This window comes from Rhinolophus ferrumequinum, chromosome 12, assembly GCF_004115265.2.
Source record: "Rhinolophus ferrumequinum isolate MPI-CBG mRhiFer1 chromosome 12, mRhiFer1_v1.p, whole genome shotgun sequence".
Classification (NCBI taxonomy): domain Eukaryota; kingdom Metazoa; phylum Chordata; class Mammalia; order Chiroptera; family Rhinolophidae; genus Rhinolophus; species Rhinolophus ferrumequinum.
In genome coordinates this window covers 7544319-7569307 of record NC_046295.1, presented here as the reverse complement: position 1 = coordinate 7569307, position 24989 = coordinate 7544319, and the positions used below count along the sequence as shown (strand labels likewise).

The 24989-nt window shown below is 35.9% G+C and overlaps 1 protein-coding gene across 4 annotated transcripts in view; it reads left to right on the top strand.

The window, feature by feature from the left end:
• Positions 1–24989, top strand: part of FANCC (FA complementation group C) — a 321103-nt gene that overhangs the window by 249412 nt on the left and 46702 nt on the right. For all 4 annotated transcript variants that reach the window (XR_004424715.1, XM_033123708.1, XM_033123709.1 and 1 more), the window contains exon 7: positions 11784–11948. Coding sequence is in view for 3 of the 4 variants with exons in the window: in XM_033123708.1 (XP_032979599.1) it covers positions 11784–11948 (165 nt within the window). In the remaining variant the exon portion in view is untranslated. The remainder of the gene's footprint in view (positions 1–11783; positions 11949–24989) is intronic.

The window sequence follows — 24989 nt, the reverse complement described above, 5'->3', positions numbered from 1 at the left end:
TATAAGGGTACTGCCTCAACATAATAAAGATCATATGCAAAGAGCCCATAGTTAACATCCAACTCAATGGTGAAAGACTGAAAGCTTTCTTTCTAAATCAGGAACAAAGCAACACTCACCACTTCTTTTCAGCACAGTAATGGAAGTCTTAGCCAGAACAATTAGGCAAGGCAGAGAAATAAAAGACATCCAAATCTAAAAGAAAGAAGTTAAATTATCTCTGTTTGTAGATGACACGATCTTAAATGTAGAAAACTCTAAAGATTCCACAGAAAAACTTTCAGAACTAAGCAATCAATTCAGTAAAGTTGCAGGACACAAAACCAACATTGGAAAATCAGTTGCGTTTCTATACACTAACAACAAGTGACCCAAAAAGGAAATTTAAAAAACAATCCCATCGACAGTAGCATAAAAAAGAACAAAATATTTAGGAATAAGCTTAATCAAGGAGATGAAAGACTTGTACACTGCAAACTACAAAACACTGCTGAAAGAAATTAAGTATGACACAAATAAGTGGAAAGGTATCCTGTGTTCATGGATGGGAAGACTTAATGTCCATACTACCCAAAGCAGTCTATAGATACGATGGAATCCTATCAAAATCCAAATGGCATTTTCCTTTTGCAGAAATAGAAAGAAAACATCCTAAAATTTATATAGAACCTCAAAGGACTTCAAATAAACAAAACAATCTTGAAAAGAGAAAACTAGAGGCCTCATACTTCCTGATTTCAAAACATATTTCACGATAGATGGTTGAATAAAGAAGATGTGGTATATACATAATAGAATACTATTCTGCCATAAGAAAAAACGAAATAGTGACATTTTTGACAACATGGATGGATCTTGAGATTATTATGCTAAGCAAAATAAGTCGTACAGAAGAAGTTGAGAACAATATGATTTCACTGATATGTGGTGTATAAAACTGAAAACAACAAAAAAGACAAACAAATGAAGAAACAAAAACTCACAGACACAGATAATAGTTTAGTGGTTACCAGAGGGTAAGGGGGAAGAGGGGTGGTAGATGAGGGTAAAAGGGATCAAATATATGGTGATGGGGAGAACTGACTCTGGGTGATGAACACACAATGTGATATATAGATGATATATTACAGAATTGTACACCTGAAACCTGTGTCTTAGGTTGGTGCAAAAGTAATTGCAGTTTTTGCAATTATTTTTTACCTTTTAAACCACAATTACTTTTGCACCAACCTAATAACTTTACTAACAGTTGTCACCCCAATAAACTTTAATTAAAAACAAAACAACATGTTTCAAAGCTACAGTCATCAAAAGTTTGCTACTGGCATAAAGCCAGACCCATAGACCCATGGAAAGAATATCCATAATGTGTCATTTCTTACATAAAATTTTAAAACATTCAAAAACAATGTATACTTATAAAGTATATATTAAACTAGACCAAAGAGCCTACACCAACTTCAGGGAAGTCTTGACTCCTGGGAAGTGGAAGAGGAAATGCGATGGGAGAAGGGTGTTCCAACTGTATTTGAAACATTTTATTTATTTAAAATATCAAATAGAAATATTAATAAAATGTTAGCATTATAAAATCTGGGCAATGGGTACACAGTTGATACTGCAATAATTCTCTATTTGTATACATCATCAGTATTTTATAATTAAACTTTAAAAACTAAAATATAGTGTTACCTAGTAAAATATTGAAAATGAAAAGATAATAATCATAATAAAGGAAATTTTTCCTGCTTCAGGGTCGTTTTGAAAATAGCAGGTGTAGTTCATGAAAAAATAATCATCTTTACTCAGCTGAAGATTGCTTAATATTTGTTAATCTCGGCCCTATTTTTTGATCTTTATTCACATCTTTTTGTACTCTACCCATTATTTAACTATACTGGTCTCTTCAGACTCTTTCCTCAGAGTTATCTGTGCTTTTCATTTTCTTACCCGCAGACAGGAGAAGACAGCAGTTCAGAAAGGCGCCTAAACACCACTGACCACAATTAGGAGAGCCTATGGAACATAGTAGCTGATGTTCTATTTATAGCTGAAAAACTTCCGTTTGTGCCACATTGGGTGGGGGCAGGTTCATTCCTAAATTCAAGGCTGCTGCTTCTTTAAGGATGATTATTTTTCAAAAACAATCTGTACAACTTCCCTGGTGCAGAGCAAAGTCTACTGAGGAATGTCCATGCTTGCACCGTAGCTGGCAGTAGCAGCAAGGATAAAATGGCAGTTAATTTGGTTTAATAGTTTAGGGCATTCTTAGTCAAAGCAAATCTATGATGTAATTAGTAAAATTCTTAACTGAATTTACCAAGAATATGAGATGCCTGAGCTAGTAGAATGTTCTCTGCACACGGACGCATCTGATACATGCCTCCTTGGCTCTGTCGAATGATTTACTATGGCGTCCTTTTCTTTTTGGAAATAATTTTAGAATTCAACAAGATAAATTTCTTGCAGGTATTTTTCTAAATATGTTGAGCCCATACATACCAGGGGTACCAAAAAAATGTATACGCATGACTTGTATTCATCTTTTGTTATCGGTATATATTGAATATAACAATTTTAATACAGTTTTTTCCTTTCTTAAAATGTGTATGCATATTTTGGGCACCCTCTGTAGTTTTCAGGGAAATTCAACCTCTTGGATTAAGTTCAATTATTCTTATTAGTAGAATGAATTTAAAAAGCAGTTTGATGCCCAACGTACTTTTTGAGTCTCTTTATGAGCTTTTAAAGTCCTACTTTTAAGACCGAAAGCCAGGAAGTTCTGTTCTCCATCCATAAAAGAACCTGGATCAGTAAAAACTTGTGTGAAACTCAGAACTATTAAGTCCACAGTTCTCTAGTGAATTATAAATTCAACCAAGTGTTCTATTGTCTCACATAAAAACCGATTTCATTTCATGAAATCAGTGGAATGGCATCATCATAACATTTGAAAGAGCTGCCAAACATGCTGGGCCATTATAGTTGTTGCTGTCCTAAGTTATAATAATAATTAAAATATGTATCAATAATATATAAATTTCTCCTACATACCTGAAATTATCTGTACATTTTTAAGATTTAAAAATCAAAAATTTGAATCAGAATACAGCATAGGGGGCAAACTACTTTATGGTACAGTTAAATCCAGATATTCCCATTATTTATGAAACTTGAGTTTTATCATTACTTTCCTTCCACAAGTATGACAATAAATGTTTAAGAAGCCAAAAGCCTCCCAAACTTAAGCACCATATAAACAACGCATATAAACAATAATGTTTTTCTGTGTGTTTTTTTTAAATAAAGGACATCCATACATTTTTTCACTTTTCACTACTCAAATGATTAAAGTTTATTTCAAAAGATTCAAAAGCTTTGTAGAAAATGTAGAAATTAATCCTACAACTTTGATGCATAAATTGTCAGAGGAACTAAAAAATAGGAAAATCTGTTTAGTTTTCCTTTGCATTATTTTTAAAGGCCTGATATATGGTCTTGTCATAGTGTTTTAAATAGAGTTTCACTTGCCACCAAGTAAAATCAACAATTCATTGACAGAATGTTTAGATTCTCTCTGGTTCTTTGCTACAAACCGTCTAGAAGGAGCGACATTCTAGACTCTGAGCATCATCAGTTTATCTTGTAGTCTGTGGTTTGCTGCAGATGGTTTGGAGGCTTCAGTAAACCACACGGAAAGGATGTTTCCAGCAGTATATGGTTACCTTTGAGCCTTCTGCAGTTGAATTCTTGTGCAAAAATCATTTGGAAGTGCTACTCTGGCAATCAATCAAGACCTAATGCTTAGTGTAATCCAGTCTGGAAAGTGTTGCATAACTCCGGTTGAAGTTCGATCTCCGTGCTCTGGCAGGCTTCAGACCAAAAGAGGGAGCTGTGAAAGCTGTGAGCACTTTGAAACCCTTCAGAAGATTATCAGTTGGCCTGCCTGTATTTTGTTAGAACCAAGAGCTACCTAAGTTTACATAAGACTTTAGAATTTTTCAGGAAAATTATCTTGGACCTGCTTCAGCCTAATTGGGAGATACAATCTGCAGCCCATAGGCTTCATTGCTTCATAAATGCCCTTGTTGCTGAGGTTGTCTCTTCTACTCTCCCAGTCACCAGTGATAGACTCTGATTGTCCTCCTTTTAAGATAATGAGGTAAAAGTTGCACTTAGTCTTTTAGAGGGAAGGATTGATGAATCAGTTTGGGAGGGAAGATTACCACCTACTTCCCTGCTCCTTCAGAGTTCTGGATTTATCATGAGTACACACAACGCTCAGGCATATTTTTCAATTTCTCAAACATTCGTAGAGCCCTTACTCTATGCAAAATATTCTGCTAAAGTCTGCAACATATATATATATGGAAGAGTATTCTACATCATACACAACACAACTTTTTTTGCCCACCTGGTGAACTCATGTTCCAAAAATTTAAGGTATTTACAACTCAAGTTCAATATGTCTTTTTGTTAACAACTTTGATGATGAACTCAGAAAGACATTAATTTTAGGTCTAAGACCACTTTGATAGTGAGTGAGAGAAAGATGTTAGAGCACTGTGGAAGATAAATATTTTTGAAGAGACTCAGTTATTTAGGAAAATGGTAAAGAACAAGAACTGAATTTTAGAAAAGGTGAATATTTGAGGAGAAAAAACAGTGTTTACACGTAAGGAAATTATCATTGTGTGGTACAAAAAAAATCACCTCTGAGAATTTCACTGTTGATTATCAAGAAAATAATACAGCTAAACTAATAATTTATAGGACTTCATCAATAAAATATAAACCTTAAATGTAATTCTATTACATCTCTTTAAAATATTCAGATTATTACCAGAGATAGATATTTAGTTCTGGGGACTGCTACTAAAGTAGTGTAGAGCAGTGACTTCAAATTATACCACAGAGCAACAATAATCAAAACAGCATGGTATTGGCAGAAAAACAGACACATAGACCAATGGAACAGAATTGAGAACCCAGAAATAAGCCCACATATATATGGACAAATAATTTTCAGCAAAGGAACCAAAACATACAGTGGAGAAAAGAAAGCCTCTTCAATAAATGGTGCTGGGAGAATTGGAAAGCCACGTGCAAAGGAATGAAACTAGACTGCTATCTGTCCCCATACAACAAAATCAACTCAAAATGGATCGAAGACCTAAATATAAGATCTGAAACAAATTGCATAAAAGAAAACATAGGTACTAAACTATGGACCTTGGTCTTAGAGAGAATTTTATGAATTTGACCTCGAAGGCAGGGGAAGCAAAAGCAAAAAGAAACGAATGGGACTATATCAAATGAAAAGGCTTCTGTACAGCAAAAGAAACCATCGACAGAACAAAGAGGCAACCAATTGAGTGGGAGGAGATATTTGCAAACAACACCTCCAATAAGGAGCTAACATCCAAAGTATATAAAGAACTCAAACAACTCAACAACAAAAAACAAAGAATCCAATTAAAAAATGGGCGGAGGACCTAAACAGACCCTTCTTTCAAGAAAACATACAAATGGCCAACAGATACATGAAAAGATGTTCAACTTCACTAGCCGTTAGGAAATGCAACTCAAAACCACAGTGAGATATCACCTCACACCTATGAGAATGGCTATCATCCACAAGACAAGTAATAAGTGTTGGAGAGGTTGTGGGGGGGGAAAGGAACCCTCATACACTGCTGGTGGGAATGTAAATTGGCACAGCCAGTATGGAAAACAGTATGGAGGTTCCATGGGTCTGTTTAGGTCCTCCGCCCATTTTTTAACTGGATTCTTTGTTTTTTGTTGTTGAGTTGTTTGAGTTCTTTATATACTTTGGATGTTGGCTCCTTATTGGAGGCGGTGTTTGCAAATATTGAAAAATTAAAACAATTTTTTCGATAGATGATTGGATAGAGATGTGGTAAGTAGACACAATGGAATGCTACTCTGCCATAAGAAAAGATGAAATAGTGCCATTTGTGACAACATGGATGAATCTGGAGATTATAATGCTAAGTGAAATAGGTCAGACAGAGGAAGTCGAGAACCACTTCATCCTCCATCATGACAATGCTCTGTGTCAAACATCACTTCTGGGATGGCAATTTCTGTCAAAAACATTACGGTGTGTCCTCATCCACTTATTCTCTGGATCTGGCACTCTGCGACTTCTGGCTCTTCCCCAAAGTCAAAATGACCATGAAAGGAAAACGTTTTGAATCTATTCAGGACATCGAGGCCGCCATGACAGCACGACTAAAGATACTCATGAAGAGGACTTCCAGAACCGTTTCAGAAAATAGCAAGAACGATGGGATGATTGTGTTCACAGTGAGGGGGAACATTTTGAGGGGGATTAATAGCAATGTGTCTTCTACTGTGATAAATTTTTTAAAAATTTAAACATTCACCATATAGTTTGATCATACCTCGTATAATACTTTAAAATGAGGGCATTTGATGACCCACAAATTATGAGAAAGGCTTAAAATGGTAATAGTGGGGTATTTTGAAGGAAAATATCACAGCCCAAAAAACTTGCAAGAAAGGACAACTGCAACGGGTAAAAGCTACTTTGGGGGTGGATGCAAAGAATAAGAGGATAGCTGGCAGCCAACAAGATAACTTGCTGGACTGTTGCAGTAATTGCAGCCAGCTGGCTTGGCCCTCATGCATCCTCTTCCTTATCTACTGCCCCCGGATGAGACAACAGAGATGTCCTGCTTTTAACAAGAAGGTGGGAGGACACTTTGGAGGAGAAGCAAACACCAAATGGCTATCAGTTCCCAGTAGTTTTGGGGTTGCTGTTGTGATCAGAATGCCCAGAATTTGCATTTTTCCAGGGAATTCTTATTGGCAGCCTCGACGAGCATTGTCTCCTGACCCTCCCACAAGCACTTGAGACAGGCTGCATTAAACAACAGTCATAGAGAGGCTAATGTGGAATCCCAAAGAGCAAACAGACAAAAATCACTCCTGGAAAACCAGCACCATAAGGAAAAATGAACTAAATGCAACAAACAGAAGAGACAATTAAATGCATTTCTTAGGATAAGCAAGTGGATTTTTTAAAAAAGGAATAATTAATTGTCCTAAGAGTAAGTAATAAGAGGAACTGTCAAATCCTCAAAATGGGAATAAGTTGTTTTTTTTAAGAGGGGACTTAAGGGAAAAGAAGATAATTCAGTGAACAGTCTGAATAGGACATACAGCTGAGTAGCAAATAATGACTTCAAGATTGAGGCAAGTAGTTCTGCTAAGATATAGTACAAAAGGACAAAGAAATGGGAAAGTAAGAAAAGTCTTTTTTTCCTTTTTTATACAAAAGATCAAATCAGGACACCAGGGAAGATGGTGGAGTAGGAAGTGCCAGGAATCCATCTCTTCACCTTGACAAAAATTTTACTAACAGAATCTGTCTGATAGAACTATTTTGGAACTTTGTAGCTATTTGAAGGCTCGCAGCTTTCAAGGGGAAAGCTTGGCCAGTAAATTGTGGTTACTTTCAGTTGTTATCACTGTAGACACTACCCATCAACAAGTCCCTAGAAGCATGGCAGGCAGGTCTACCTGCATTCCTAGACCGGCTTACAGGAACCAGGTGGGGCAATGGTGATGAGTTTTGGTGTAGAATCAAAGGAAAATATGCACAATAAATGAAGAGGCTATTAAAATACTCCTGCCTTTTTAAAGGCATATCATTGTGGGGCTAGACTATCTTCATATACTTCAAATAAAACAACAGATACTAGCATCCAGCTGTCTTCTTTCGGGCAGTAGAGAGATTTACAAACAGGTAAAACAGTGTCACTCTTTTCACTAAATAGTTTTTTTGTTTAGAAAAATATTGTTTAACAAAAAATGTTACTAATTTTAATGTCTCATGGGTTTATTGTTTCTTTTAATAAGTTAATAAATATTTTACGTGTCTCTTTTCATTTCAGATGTGATAAATATTGATAGCTATAACCTCAGAAACAAAGCTCTTTGGTGTTCTCAGTAATTTTTATGAGTTTAAGAGTATTCTGAAACCAAAAAAATTTCGAAAAACTGCTGCCCTGTAGTGAAGATCACAACCAGCTTGCCCTACCCATGCACATAGAGCTCCCTACTACCTTTTTATGCCTGACTCTTAAATAGGAGCTGGCAGGCAGTGGTCACCAGATATTTAAGGAAATCATATAAAGCATGTAACATAAAAAAAGTAGAAACCAATAAAAATAAAAAGATTAATCAAAGGAAAGGAAGTCTCAAATTAATATAAATGCCCCCGTGAAAATAAAAGGTAATATTATATCCATTATAATATTCAATATAATATCCAATATTATATCCATATCCATTAAATAAGAACAGGGCGCTATGTTTTAAAATAGGGAACATCCATAGGATGAAAAAAAGTTTTTGGAAATTAATAACGAGAGAGTGGTAATAAAAAGCATAATAAAAGGATTGGAAGATAAAGGTGAACAGTTCTTTCAAAATCTAGAGCAAAAGGTAGACCAAGAGATGAAAAATTAAAAAGAAAGACAGAACTACCCAGGAAGTTCAATATCCAAAAAATTGGAGTTCCCAGAGAGAACAGAGAAAAGAATGGGTAGGAAATCATCAAAGAAATAATTCAAGATAACTTTCCTAATTTGAAGTCCACTGAGTGCCCAGCACAATGAATAAAAATAAATCCATACCAAGATACATCATTGTGAGATTTCAAAGAGGATATTCAAAAGCCTCCATGGAGTAAAAACAGGATCCGAATGCATAATAGCATGGGACTTCTCAAGAACAACTCTGGAAGCTGAAAGACAATAAAACCACACTTTCACAATTCTGTAGGAAAATCACCAGAATTCTATACTCAAGCAAACTATCAAGTGTGAGAGTAAAATAAATATGTTTTCAGACATGCTACATCTCAAATACTTTACCTCTTACGTACTTTTTCCTACATAAGAAGAATGAACCAAGAAAGAAGATGTGGGATCCAGGAGAGAAGTGAAGGAAATTCCCAGGATGGAGATCCCAAGATGATAACTGCACAGAGAGAGTCACAAACAACCTGTCCAGATTGGAACAGATTAAAAGGTTCTAAGAAAAATTTCTTTAGGAAGATGAAAAGGAAAGAATGTCAGATATGTCAGAATATATTTCAAGGAGGTTATACACTTGGGTGGGAGTTTGGAGTTAAAATAATCAGTGCAAAGAAAAATGAGCAAACAAGCCAAATAATAGTCATTAAACCCAGGAAAAACAATATACTGAATATCTAAAAAGTGAGTTAGGTTTGAAAGTGGTTTCCTCTGAGATCAGAAAATGGGGGTGGGAGTGCTCTTGCAAAAACTACTGTTTTTCATAAGCTTTGAAAAGCTCTTTGATTATTTAAGGCAGTTGCATCTGTAAGTTTGATAAAAATAAAAAATAAGTTAAAAGCAAGTTAAAAAAAAAAAAGAATGCCCAGGCTCTTACAGTAGTCTACGAAAGCCTGCTTCCTGCTTCCTCCTGCCCTCCCACACGCACGTGGTCTCTACCTGGGCCTCCTTGCTCTGTGCAGATACTCAGGACCTGGGCATTGGCTTTGTATCTGCGGCAACATTTTCCTCCCAGGTATGTCCTTTAGGTCTCTTCAGATGTTCCCGCCAGTAAACCCCTGCTCTCCTTAATCCCTCAGTGCGCTTTGCTTTTCATCATGGCACATGGTATCACCTGGCATTTTATTCTCTCCATTCCTGGGCTTTGTCCCTGCTTTTGTGTTTCAAACACCACAAACAGCCTTGATTATAGTAATGGTTCACAAAACATTTATTGGGTGAATAGGACTGATACATCCTAATCTAAAAACAAATTCACTGAAGAGGAAATACAAGTGGGTAACAAATACTCAATCTTGAAAGTTGTCAGGAAAATGTAAATGAAAGCAATGGGATAATTTTTGTCCAGATTCAAAATAAAATACTGTTAATATCACTGGCAAGAGTGGAAAAGTAAACTGTTGTCTTTTGGGATGCAATTTAATATGCAGATAATCACATTGGGCATAGATAAGGCGTATACAGCAGCAGTGTGTATAATAGTAAACAGCTGAAAACAACCTCAGTGCCTGCAAATAGCGGCGTGGTTACATTACAGCACTCATGTATTTTTTAACAGTAGGCAGCAAGTAAATGAGGGGCATCTATGTTCAATATTGTGATTCCATTTGTGTTTCATAAAACAAGGCTAAATGTCTAGATTTATGATTACATATAAAGATGTAGCATACATTTCAAACTTTCATTTTATTTCTAGTTGCTCATTTTTTTTATTTAACATCTATTCCTTGAGCACGTAGTATGTGTAAGGAATTGTCGAGCGTGCCAGGAACAGAGCAGTGAGAGAGAGAGGACATTCACAGTGGGATGGGGATTTAACTTGATACATTGAATTCTGTCCAGGGGAGCTTTCTGCAGTAACGGACAAATCTTGTGAATCTGCACTGTCCAGTACTGTGAGCTACTAGTCTCATGTTAACTGTTGAACACTTGATATGTGACTAGTACAACTGAGGAATGGAATTTTACATTTTACTAATATTTCATTTAAATACATTTAAATTGCCATATAGGCTGAATGTTACCATATTGGTCAGTGCATTTATATGGGATGGTCAGGGAGGCCCTCACATAAAGGGAGAGGAGATGTATTTGGAAGGAAGGAGCTAGCCACGTGTTATGTGCAGAATGAACAACAGGACCTCATCTGGTGTAGCTGGAAGCCTGTAAAGCTGGAACAGAACAGGCAAGGATAAGAGTAGAAGGAAATGAAACCAGAGAAACGGAAGGGGGCCCCACCATGGAAGGCCTTGGTGGCTAGTATAAGACTTTACTACTTCTCTGGGTGAGGTGGGAAGCTATTGCAAGGCTTTGAGCATACAAATGAAGTGATGTGAATTTTTAAAGAGTTGCTGGAACTGTTTTGATGATAAACAATGGGGGGTGGGGTGGACAGAAGCAGGGAGAAAGTTAGGAGGCTCCTGCAATAACCCAGGCTGGAGGTGGTGTTGAGTGAGGGGGTAGTAATGAAAGTGCTGAGAGGTGGTCAGATGAAATGACAGTGTTTACTGCTGGATCAGATAAGGGGCAGAAGAGCAAGGGAGCAATCAAGAATGGGCTTCAAGGCTTTGGGCTTGAGCAAGTAACATAGGGAGCGCGGGGAAGAGAGTGTTTGGGGAAGGAATCGGGAGTTCTGTTTTGGGCATGGTAAGTTGAAGACAAATACGTGGGTCCTAGAGCAAATTAAACCTGAAACATCGCTAGAGGCAAAAAGGACAAAACTGAAGTTGTCCTTCTTCAGGCACATCCTGAGAAGGCAGGGTTCTTTGGGAAAGATAATGCTGGGAAGAACAGGAGACAGCAGGAAGAGAGGAAGACCAAATATGAGATAGATTGGCTCCATAAAAGGAGCTGAGCAGGACTTTTGAAGACAGGACATCATGGACATCACTCATTCGTGGGGTCACCAGGGCTCAGAGCCGACTCACTGGTCCATAACACACAAGTTGGTGGTGCCCATAGTTACTTATGCCAGAGTCCTGACAATGAGAGGTTTTAAAATGGGAACTGCAGCTAAAGCGTTTCTTTCTAGAGAACTGAGTAGGAGAAGAGCGTTCATAGCTGGTATTCGGGTAGCCTCCTTATATGAGGGACAGAACGAGTTACTTGTCATCAACCTTTTTAGCATGAACATTTTATGTCTTTAATTACATGTGGCTCTAAGATTTGGCTAATTATTTCTTATTTGTTCCATAGAATGGTTCCTGAACGCGTAAGGTCCCTATCACGAGTTTGTGCCCCTCTTATTACTCTGCCAGATTTCAAACCTCTGGTGGAAGCTCTGCTCACCTACCATGGACGTGAACCTCAGGAAATGCTCTGGCCGGAGTTCTTTGATGCTGTGAATGACGCCTTTTTGCTGTAAGTGATGTGCATTCACCCTATCACCTAAGTTTTGTTTTTCCTTTTCTTAGAATACTTCAGTTGTTGGAAAAGCAGTTTTCGAATGTTTTCATCTAAGTATCCACTTTACGCTCTTAAAAATTATTGAGGATCCCAGTGAGCTTTTTAACACGTGGGTTATATTTGTCAATATTTATCATATTTGTAATTAAAACATAAGTTTTAAAAATATTTTTTATTTAAAAATAACAATAAATTGATTGCTTGTTAACACAGATAGCATATTTTTATGAAAAACAACAACCTTTTCCAAGCAAAAAGTTATCTAACAAGAGTGGCATTGTTTTACACTTTTGCAAATCTCTTTATTGTCAGACTTAAAAGAAGACAGCTGGGTCCTCATATGTTTTTGTATTCAGTCTGGTGCGATATGTTGTCTTGGCTGAAGTATATGAAGAAAATCCAGCCTCACACAGATATGTAGTTGGAAAAGACAGAAATATTTTAATAGCCAGCTCAGACAATTGTGGATATTCTCCTTGCATACCTCACCAAAATTTGAAAATGGTGTTTTTTTTTTAAGTTTATTTCCAATGTGGAATCTGAAATTATATCAGTGAGCTTTTCATACTGATACATCAAAACCCACTGGTGTGTCTTGCACTTTTAATGGGTCTTTTGTAGCCTTGTGCATGGTTCATTTGGAAAATGCTGGTTCATTGTTATGCAGATCTTCCAAACACTGACAATATTTCATTTTGCAATATCAAAATGTACCTTCATTCCTGTCACCACCAATCTCATCAAGAATGTCTTTAAGTATTGGGAAACTATCAAGCTGATGTTGGCGAACATAAATTTTCCAAGGTTCTAATTTCTGCTTAAAAACTCATATTTATCATTGGCTTCAAACACTGTCCGTTGTACTTGAGGTACTAGGGTCACTTCACTAATTTTTGAGAAACTATGTGCCACATATTCAAGTCTGAATAACCATTCTTTGTCTGCCAGTCATTCTTTCAAGTAAATTTCCATGGAGAAAAAAAAGTGGCGAGTTGATCTCACAGGTCAGTTGCGCAAGTGCTTTTCCTCTAAGGCATCCAGCATTTTTTGTTATGTAGCAGAAGTGCTTTATGTATACTTTACTTTTTATCACACATAATGTTTTTTAAATACAAAGTACTCTCCAGAGTAAAAATGTGAGAAAACAAATATTTTATATTGTTCGTCAAACACATTTCTATGTGAAACTGGCAGCGTTCTTACTGGGAGTCTGTGGTGGTCAAGAACGCGGTGTGACTCCTGCTTTGCTTTGTGCGAGGCACAGCGTTGTTCCCACTCTCGCTCTGCACTGTGAATGCGAACCTCAGCACAGTGGTGCTAGGAAAAACCAGGAGATTCAGAACAGTTATTCAACATACCACGTGTGTGTATTGCCAAGTTCTCTAAAAGAACTCCTGCCTTTATTTGTTGTTGGTACCAGATGTAGTTCAGCCATATCTAGAGATTCCATTTCGTGGCAGGAGTCTAGTTCTGTTGAAATATTAATTAATCACACCTATATTTGAATTATTTAATAACTTATCTAGACTTAATGATTGGTCTCAAATTGATGCTGCAATTAACTTGCACTATAATAGTCTATAAAAACGTTCTACTGAATATGACACAATAAGGTAAATTCATAACATCCATAAAGCCAAGGGAAAAATAACTTTCCTCATTTGCTTTTCATTTACAGGTTAGCCCACTTCCTTTGGAGTAGGTATTTCCATCTCATGAGCCAGAGAAATCTCTGATATATATTTACTTTATCTTTTCTCAATGAAACAGCTGTGAGATGCGAAAGTGAATCTTTCAATTCTCTTTGGCAAAACCACTGATCCATTCTTAACTATAAAAAATATAAATTTTTATTTCTGAATAAAATATAAAATTCTTTTTAAAAATCTAAAAATGCTATATTTATCTATAAATCTTTTCACTTATATATTCATTTAAATATATTTATATCTAAAATAATTTAGATAACATTTAGAAAAGTTTTCAAAAATTTTAAAATATTGCAAAGTAAGGTAACAAAGTGTACTCACTTCTTGTTATGTTTCTATGTATAAAAAAGAGAAAATAACACAGTTTTTATTTTTTACATTTCTTTTCCAGCTTTATTGAGATATAATTGATATAAAACATTGTATATGTTTTTTCTTTTTAACATTGTGTATGTTTAAGATGTGCAATGAGTTAATTTGTTATACTTCTGTTGCAAAATGCCTATCATAGATAAGCTAACACATCCATCACATCACATAATTACCATCTCTTTTTTGTGGTGAGAACATTTAAGTTGTACTCTCTTAGTGACTTTCAAGTATATAATACAGTATTATTAACTGTAATCACCATGCTCTACATGAGATCTCCCAGAACTGATTCATCTGTGTAATGGAAGTTTATACTCTTTGACCCAAATCTCCCCATTTACCCCACCCCCCCAGGCCCTGGTAACCATCATTCTAGTCTCTATTTCTATGAATTCAGCTTTTTTAGATTACACATAAAGTGATTATCATATAGTATTCGTGTTTCTTTGTTTGGCTTATTTCACTTAGCATAGTGCCTTCAAGGTCCATCCATGTTGTTGCAAATGAGAGGATTTCCTCTTTACATAGCTGAATATAATCCATTGTGTGTGACACAATGTTGTGTGTGTGTGTGTGTATGTGTGTGTTTATGTATATCACATCTTTATCTTTTCATCTATTGATGGGCACTTAGGTTATTTCCATTATTTTGACTGTTGTGAATAATGCTGCAATAAATGTGGGAGTGCAGATATCTTTTTGATATCCTGTTTTCATTTCCTTTGGATATATATCAGAAGTGGGATTTGGGGATCATATGGTATTGTACTTTTAATTTTTTGAGGAATCTCCACACTGTCTTCCATAGTGGCTACACAAATTTACATTCCCAGGAACTGTGCACAAGTGTTCGGTTTTATCCACATTCTCACCAGCATTTGTTATTTCTTGTCTTTTTGATGATGGCCATTCTAATTGGTGTGAGGTGGTATTTCATGGACTCTTTGTCAGGTATATGATTAGCAAATATTTTTTTCCATTCCATAGGTTGCCTTTCCAGTCTGTTGATGGTGTAGAAGCTTTTTGCTGTGCAGAAGCTTTTTAGTTTGATATAGTCCCACTTGTTTATTTTTGCTTTTGTTGCCTTTGCTTTTGTTGTCAAATCAAAAAAATCGTAGCCAAGACCAATGTCAGGGAGCTTATTTTCTTCACCTATATTTTCTTCCCCAATATTTTCTTCTAGGAGTTTTACAGTTTCAGGTCTTACATTCAATTATTTAAGCCATTTTGAGTTGATTTTCATGTATGGTATAAGATAGGGGTCCAATTTTATTCTTTTGCATGCAGTTGTCTTGTTTTCCCAGTACCATTTATTGAAATGACTATCCTTTTCCCATTGTATGTTCTAGGCTCCTTTGTTGTGATTTAATTGACTGTATATAGGTGGTTTTGTTTCTGGGCTTTGTATTCTGTTCCATTGATCTATGTGTGTATGTTTAGGCTAATGCCATGCGTTTTGATTACTATAGCTTTGTAATATAGTTTGAAATAAGGATGTATACTGCCTCTAGCTTTATTCTTCTTTCTAAAATTGCTTTGGCTATTTGGGGTCTTTTGTGGTTCCATACAAATTTTAGGATTATTTTTTTTGGTTTCTGTGAAAAATTGCATTATAATTTTGATAAGAATTGCATTGAATCTGTAGATTGCTTTGGGTAGTATGGACATTTTAACATTAATTCTCTCAGTCCATGAGCATGGAATACCTTTCCATTTATTTGTGTCTTCAATTTCTTTCATCAATGTCATAGTTTTCAGTGAACAAATCATTCAACTCCTTGGTTAAATTTCTTCCTAGGTATTTTATTCTTTTTGATGCAATGGCAAATTGGGTTTTCTTTTAAATTATTTTTCAGATTGTTGATTGTTAATGTATAGAAACACAACTGATTTTTGTGTATTGATTTTGTATCCTGAAACTTTACTGACTTTGTTTATTAGTTATAACAGTTTTTTAGTGTAGTCTGTAGGGTTTTGTATATATGATATCCTGTCATCTGCAAGTAGAGACAGTTTTAATTTTCCCTTTCAGAACTGAATGCCTTTTATTTCTCTTTTTTGTCTAATTGCTCTGGCTAGGACTTCCAGTACTGTGTTGAATAAAAGTAGCTACCAAACCTTCAAAGAGGATCTAATACCAATCCTGCTCAAACTCTTCCAAAAAATTGAAGAAGAGACAGTACTCCCTAACTCATTTTATGAGGCCAATATTACCCTGATACCAAAACCCGGCAGGGACAACACAAAAAAAGAGAACTACAGACCAATATCTCTGATGAATACAGATGCAAAAATCCTAAACAAAATTCTAGCAAATCGAATGCAACAATGCATTAAAAATATTATTCATCACGACCAAGTGGGGTTCATCCCAGGGGCAGAAGGATGGTTCAACATATGCAAATCCTTCAATGTGATCCATCACATAAACAAAATAAAGGACAAAACTCATATGATTATATCAATTGATGCAGAAAAAGCATTTGACAAGATACAACATCCATTTATGATTAAAACACTTAATCAAATAGGTATAGAAGGAAAATACCTTAACATAATAAAGGCCATATATGACAAACCCTCAGCTAGTCTCATAATTAACGGTGAAAAACTGAAGCCCTTTGCTGTACGTTCAGGAACACGACAGGGCTGTCCCCTATCACCTCTGCTTTTCAACATAGTGTTGGCTGTTCTCGCCAGAGCAGTCAGGCAAGAGAAAGAAATACAGGCATCCAAATTGGGAATGAAAAAGTTAAATTGTCACTCTTTGCAGATGACATGATGCTATAAATAGAAAACCCTAAAGACTCCACCAAAAAGCTATTAGAAACAATCAATGAATACAGTAATGTGGCCAGCTACAAAATCAATGTACAAAAGTCCATTGCATTCCTATATACTAGCAGTGAAATCTCAGAAAAAGAAATGAAAAAAACAATTCCTTTTGCAATTGCAGACAAAAGAATAAAATACCTAGGAATAAACTTAACCAAGGATGTGAAAGATCTATATGCTGAAAACTACAAGACATTTTTGAAAGAAATTGAAGAAGACACAAAAAAATGGAAAGACATTCCGTGCTCATGGACTGGAAAAATCAACATAGATAAAATGGCCATATTACCCAAAGCAATATACAGATTTAATGCAATCCCCATCAAAATCCCAATGGCATTTTTTAAAGAAATAGAACAATAAATTATCAGATTTGTTTGGAATCACAAAAGACCCCGAATAGCCAAAGCAATGTTAAGAAAAAAGAACAATGCTGGAGGTATCACACTCCCTGACTTTAGATTGTACTACAGGGCAACAATAATCAGAACAGCATGGTATTGGCAGAGAAACAGACACGTAGACCAATGGAATAGAATTGAGAACCCAGAAATAAACCCCCATAAATATGGACAGATAATTTTTGACAAAGAAGCCAAAAACATACAATGGAGAAAAGACAGCCTCTTCAATAAATGGTGCTGGGAGAATTGGAAAGCTACGTGCAAAAGAATGAAACTGGACTGCTATCTGTCACCACACACCAAAATTAATTCAAAATGGATCAAAGACTTATGCATAAGACCTGAAACTATAAACTGCATAGAAGAAAACATGGGTACTAAATTTATGGACCTCGGGTTCAAAGAACATTTTATGAATTTGACTCCAAAGGGAAGGTTAGTAAAAGCTAAAATAAATGAATGAATAAATGCACAGCAAAAGAAACCATCGACAAAATAAAGAGGCAACCTACTGAATGGGAGAAGATTTTTGCAAACAGTGCCTCCGATAGGGGGCTAATATCCAAAATATACAAGGAACGAATGCAACTCAACAACAAAAAAACAAACAACCCAATTGAAAAATGGGCAGAGGACCTGAAGAGACATTTCTCCAAAGAGGACATACAAATGGCAAATAGACATATGAAAAATGCTCAACATCACTAATCATCAGAGAAATGCAAATAAAAACCACAATGAGGTATCACCTGACCCCAGTCAGAATGGCTATCATCAACAAGACAAATAGTAACAAGTGTTGGAGAGGCTGTGGAGAAAAAGGAACCCTCATACACTGTTGGTGGGAATGCAGACTGGTGCAGCCGCTGTGGAAGGCAGTGTGGAGGTTCCTCAAAAAATTAAAAATAGAATTACCGTATGATCCAGCAATTCCACTTCTGGGTATCTACCCAAAAAATCTGAAAACATTTATCCATAAAGACAGGTGTGCTCCAATGTTCATTGCAGTTTTATTTACAGTGTCCAAGACATGGAAACGACCAAAATGTCCTTCGATAGATGAATGGATAAAGAAGTTGTGGTATATATACATAATGGAATACTATTCGGCGGTAAGAAAAGATAAAATAGGACCATTTGTGACAATGTGGATGGGTCTTGAGAAGATGATGCTAAGCAAAATAAGTCAGACAGAAAAAGCAGAGAACCATATGATTTCACTGATATGTGGTATATGAATCAAAAACAACAAAAGAACAAGACAAACAAATGAGAAACAAAACCTCATAGACACAGACAATAGTTCAGTGGTTACCAGAGGGTAAGGGGGGAGGGGGATGGGAGATGAGGGTAAGGGGGATCAAATATATGGTGATGGAAGGAGAACTGACTCTGGGTGGTGAACACACAATGGGATTTATAGATGATGTAAAATAGAATTGTACACCTGAAATCTATGTAACTTTACTAACAATTGTCACCCAAATAAACTTTAAAAAAAAAAGTAAAAGTAGCAAGAGTGAGCATCCATGTCTTATTCCTAATCTTTGAGGAAAAGCTTTCAGTTTTTTCACCGTTAGGTATGATTTCAGCTGTCATATATGATCTTTATTATGTTGAAGTACATTTCCTCTAGACCCACTTTGTTGAGAGTTTTAATCATGAATGGATGTTGAATTTTGTCAAATGCTTTTACTGCATCTATTAAGATGATGACAACCTTTTTATCCTTCATTTTGTTAAAATATATCACATTGATTGCTTTGCAGATGTTGAGCCATGTTTGTATGCTAGGAATAAATCCCAGTTGGTCATTAAATTAGATTCCTGGACTGGATCGTGTGTGCGCGCGCGCGTGCATGTGGGCTTTCTCACACTAACAAGCAATTTTCAGACACCAACAGTAGGGTGTCCAAGAATTTAACTCACTTCTGACACTGTCAACTTGGAAATAGCATCAGATTCCACCGGTAAATGGCACAGTCCTGCAAGACTGCCCCCACTTCAGATGTCAATTGCAAACCCAGGTTGTTATCTATACTTCTGACCAACTGACTATAAATTGGAGGTTCCAGTGACCCCTCCAACTCAGGATGCCAATCACAAGTCCAGGTTATTATCTGTACTTCTCACTGACTGGCTATAAATCACAGGTTCCCACAACCCTCTCCTTGGGTTTGATTAATTTGCTACAATGGCTCACAGAACATAGATAAATATTTTACGTACTAGATTACCAGTTTATTATAAAAGGGACAGCCAGATGGAAGAGATGCATGGAGAAAGGGTGCAGAGCTTCCATGCCCTCTCCAGGTATGCCATTCTCCCCAAATCTCCATGTGTTCAACCCAGAAGCTCTCTTAACCCTATCCTTCTGGGTTTTTATGGAAGCTTCATTAATAGGCACGACTGATAAAATCATTAGCCATTGGAAATTTATTCAATTTCCAGCCTCTCTTTCCTTCTGGAGGTCAGGGCGGTAGGAATGGAAGTTCCAACCCTCTAGTCATTTGGTTGGTTCTCCTGGTAACCAGTCCCCATCCTTAGGTGAGATCCAAAAGTCACTTCATTAATATGACAAGAAACAACTTGATAGCTCTCATCACTTTGGAAATTCCACAGGTTTTAGAAGCTCTGCTCCAGGAACAGCATTGAAGACCAAATATAGTTTCTTATTATAAATCACAATATCACAGTCATGATGTATGATCCTTTTAATGTATTATTGAATTTGGTTTGCTAATATTTTGTTGAGGATTTTTTGCATCAATATTCATCAGGGATATTGACCTGTAATTATCTTTCCTATTGTGTCCTGTCTGGTTTTGGTATCTAGATAGTGCTGCCCTCATGTAAAATGGGTTTGGAAGTGCTCCCTCCTCTTCTTTGGAATACTTTGAAGAAGATTGATATTAATTCTTTTTTAAATATTTGGTAGAATTCAGCAGTGAAGCCATTTGGCTAGACTTTTCTTTTGGGGAGTTTTTGATTAGTGATTCAAACTGCTTGCTAGTAAATGGTCTGTTCATATTTTCTGTTTCTTCATGATTCAGTCTTGGTAGGTTGTATGTTTCTAGGAATTTATCCATTTCTTCTAGGTTGTCCAATTTGCTAATGTATAAATTTTCATAGTAGTCTCTTACAATCATTTGTATTTGTGTGGTATCAGTTGTAATGTCTCCTCTTTCATTTATAACTTTGTTGGAGTTTTCTTTCTTTTTTTTTCCTTTTATATTAGTCTAGCTTATCAATTCTTTCTTTCACATATCATGTCTTTGGTTTTTTTTTACCTGAAAAGTCATCGCCAAACTCAGGTTTGTCTAGGTTTTCTCCTTTGTTATCTTCTGGGACTTTTATAGTTTTGCATTTTAAATTTAGGTTTAGGATCCATTTTAAGTTAATTTTTGTTAAGGGTGTAAGGTCTGTGTCTAGATTCATTTTTTTTTTTTTTTTTTTTTTTTTTTTGCCTGTGGATGTCCAGTTCCAGCACAGGAGGCTGAAAAGATGACCTTTACTACATTGTGTTATCTTTGCTCCTTTTTTAAAATAGTTGACTATATTTGGGTCTTGGGTTCTCTATCTGTTCCATTGACCTATTTGTCATTAGCACACTGTCTTTACCATATGCTTTACCATAGCTTTATAGTTAAGTCTTGAAGTCAGGTAGTGTCAGTCCTCCAACTTCGTTCTCTTTCAATATTATGTTGCCTAGTCTGGGTTTTCTGCGTCTCCACATAAACTTTAGAATCAGTTTGTTGATATCCACAAGATAACTTGCTGAAATTTTGGTTGAGATTGCATTGAATCTATAGATCAAGTTGGGGAGAACTGACATCTTGTCAACATTGAATTTTCCTAATCATGAATATCTCTCCATTTATTTAGTTTTTCTTTGATTTTGTTCATCAGTGTTTTGTAGTTTCCTCATACAGATCTTGTACATATTTTGTTAGATTTATACCTAAGTATTTAATTTTGGGGGATACTAATGTAAATGGTATGGTGTTTTTAATTTCAAATTTCACTTGTGCATTGCTGGTATGTAGAAATGTGATTGACTTTTGTATTTTAACCTTGTATCCTACAGATTTGCTCTAATCGCTTATTAGTTCCAGAACGTTGGGTTTTTTTGTTTTTGTTTTTGTCATTTCTTTTGGATCGTGTCATCTGTGAACAAAGACAATTTTATTTCTTTGCAGTCTGTATCCTTTTTATTTCCTTTTCTGTTCTTATTGCATTAGCTAGACTTTCTAGTATGGTGTGGAAAAGCATGGTGCAAGGGGACGTTTTAGCCTATATTGATCTTAATGTTCAAGCTTCCAGTTTCTCACCGTTAAGTATGATATTAGCTGTAGGTTTTCTGTAGCTATTCTTTATCAATTTGAGGAAGTTCTACTCTATTCCTAGTTTACTGAGAGTTTTTGTGTTGAATAGGTTTAGCTTTTATCAAATGCTTTTTCTGTATCTATTGATATGATCATTTGGTTTTTCTTTTTCAGCCTGTTGATGTGATGGATTACATTTATTGATTTTTCAAAAGGTGAATCACCTGGGACAAATTCTACTTGGTCATGGTGTATAATTCTTTTTGAACATTTTTGGACTCAATTTGCTAATTTTTTTCTTGCCCCCCCCTTCCACCCCCCCAGTTTTTTTTTTAAACTGTTGTTTCTCAATCTAGTTGTAGGGCTCAGCTCCCTGGCTTATGCTGGTATCATGATGAGCCTTGCGCTCCCCGGGCTGAGGCAGTCAGTTGCCGGTTGTTGGTCAGCCGCTCACAGCAGCTCACGGCAGCTCTTGTTGGCTGCCGGCAGCTCATGGTGGCTGCCGGCCAGCCTGGCCACCAGCTGCTCATGGTGGCACACGTCAGAACACAGCAGCCCACGGCAGCTCACAGCAGTCCATGGCAGCACAGAGCAGCTCACACTCGCCTCCGGCTGTTCACGGCAGCCCAGCTCCAGGGAGAGCCGTTGTTCACAATCTTAGCTGTAGAGGGCGCAGCTCACTGGCCCCTGTGGGAATCTGACCAGTGGCCTTTGGCATTAGGAGCACAGCTCTCCAACCACCTGAGCCACCGGGCCGCCCCAATTTGCTAATTTTTTGTTGACGATTTTTGCATCTATGTTCATGAAAGATGTTGGTCTCTAAGTTTATATATATAACATATATATACACACACACACACATACATATATATTTATACACACATATACACATTTATACACATATATATTTATATACACACACACACACACACACATATATATATGTATGTCTATAATGTGTTTGTCTGCTTTTGATATTAGGGTAATTCTGGCCTCATAGAATGAGTTTGTAAGTATTCCCTATGCTTCTGTCTTCTGAAAGAGATTTTAGAGAATTGGTATAGTTTCTTATTTAAATGTCTAGTAGAATTCACCAGTGAATCCATCTGGGCTTGGTGCTTTCTGTTTTGAAAGGTTATCAGTTGTTCATTGGATTTCCTTAACAGATATAGACCTACTTTTTCCTGTGTGAGTTTGACAGATTTTGTCTTTCAAGGAATCAGTCCATTTTATTTAGGTAATCACATTTATCAGCATAGAGTTATTCATTGTATTCCTTTATTATTCTTTTAATACCTATAGGAGCTGTAGTAATGGCTCCTGTTTCATTTCTGACATTAGTAATTTGTGTCTTCTGTTTTTTTTCTTAGTTAGCCTTGCTAGAGGCTTATTGATTTTTTTGGTCTTTTCCAAGAACCAGCTTTTGGTTTCATTGATTTTCTCTATTGATTTCCTGTTTTCAATTTAATTGATTTCAGCTCTTAATTCTTATCAGTTCTTTTGTTCTGCTTACTTTGGATTTAATTTGCTCTTCTTTTTCTAGTTATTTGAAGTGGAAACTTAGATTGTTGATTTTAGAATAGGAAAAGTACAAGTTTTTATTTTGCCTTCAGTTATTCCCTCTTTGATGTTCTTTATGTACATCTGAGTTTCTGACATATTATTTTCCTTCTCTCTAAAGAACTTCTTTTAACATTTCTTGCAAGGCAGGTCTACTGGAAACAAATTCCCTCAATTGTTGTTTGTCTGAGAATAATCTTTATTTCTTCTTCAGTTTTAAAGAATAATTTTGTAGGGTACAGAATTCTACATGGTGTGTGTTTTTTTCTCTCTCTTAACACTAAATATTTTATTCCACTCTCTCCTTGCTTGCAAGAGAAGTTGGGTATAATCTTATCTTTATTCCTCTGTAAGATTTTTTTCCCTCTGGCTTCTTTCAGGATTTTTCTTATCTTTGATATTTTTTTTTTTTGTAGTTTCAAAATGATATGCCTAGACATAGAGTTTGGGCATTTATCCTGCTTGATGTTCTGTAAGTTTCCTGGAACTGTGATTTGGTATCTGACATTAAGTTGGGAAAATTCTCAATCATCATCGTTTCAAATATTTCTTCTGTTCTTTTCTCTTTCTTCTCCTTCTGTTACACCCATTACGTAGTTGTCTTTTATAGTTGTCCCACATTCCTTCAATATTCTTTTTTTTTCTCAGTCTTTGTTTTTTCGGTTTTCAGGGTTTCTATTGATATATCCTCTAGCTCTGAGATTCTTTCCTCAGTCAGTCTACTAATAAGTCCATCAAAGGCGTTCTTCATTTCTATTACAATGTTTTTTACCTCTAGTATTTTTTTTTACTAGAGGTGAAAAACATTTTTTACTAGGGTGGACTTTGTTAGGATTTCCATCTTTTTGCTTGTATTACCAATCTGTTCTTGCATGTTGTCTATTTTATTCCTCAGAGCTCTTTGCATATTAATTATAGATTGTTTAAATAACCATGGCAAACATATATTGATTGCTTTCTAGGTTCCAGGAGGTCTTCTAAGGTTTTTCATGTAATATTTCATTACAGCTTCACAACAATCCTACGAGGGAGCTACTTTTTTTCTTTTTCTTTTTTGAGATAAAATAGGTATCTAACATAAGTGTCAGCATTATAATTCAATATTCGTAAAAACTACAAAGTGATCACCACAAGTCTAATTACCATCCATTACGATACATTTGATCCCCTTCACCCATTTCACCCCTCTGCCCCACTTCCCCTCTGGTAACTACCAGTCTGTTCTCTGTATCTGTGAGTCTGTTTTTGGTTTTTATTTATTCATTTAATTTGTTTTTCAGATTCCATATATAAGTGAAATCATATAGTATTTGTCTTTCTCTGACTTACTTCACTTAGCATAAACCCTAAAATTCCATCCATGTTTTCACAAATGGTTAAGATTTCCTTCTTTTTTATGGATGAATAGTATTCCATTGTGTGTGTGTGTGTGTATCTCAAGTCTTTATCCATTCATCCATTGATGGACACTTAGGTTGTTTTCATTTCTCGGCTATTATAAATAGTGCTTGAATGAACATAGTGGTGCATATATCTTTTTGAATTAGTTTTTTGTGTTTTTGAATAAATATCCAGAAATGGAATAACTGGATCATATGGTAGTTCTGTTCTGTTCTTTTTGAGGCATCTCCATACTATTTTCAAGTCATACGACTCAACAACAACAAAAAAACAACCCAATTGAAAAATGGGCAGATGACCTGAATAGACATTTTTCCAAAGAAGACATACATATGACCAACAGGCACATGAAAAGATGTTCAACATCACTGATTATCAAGTAAAAGTAAA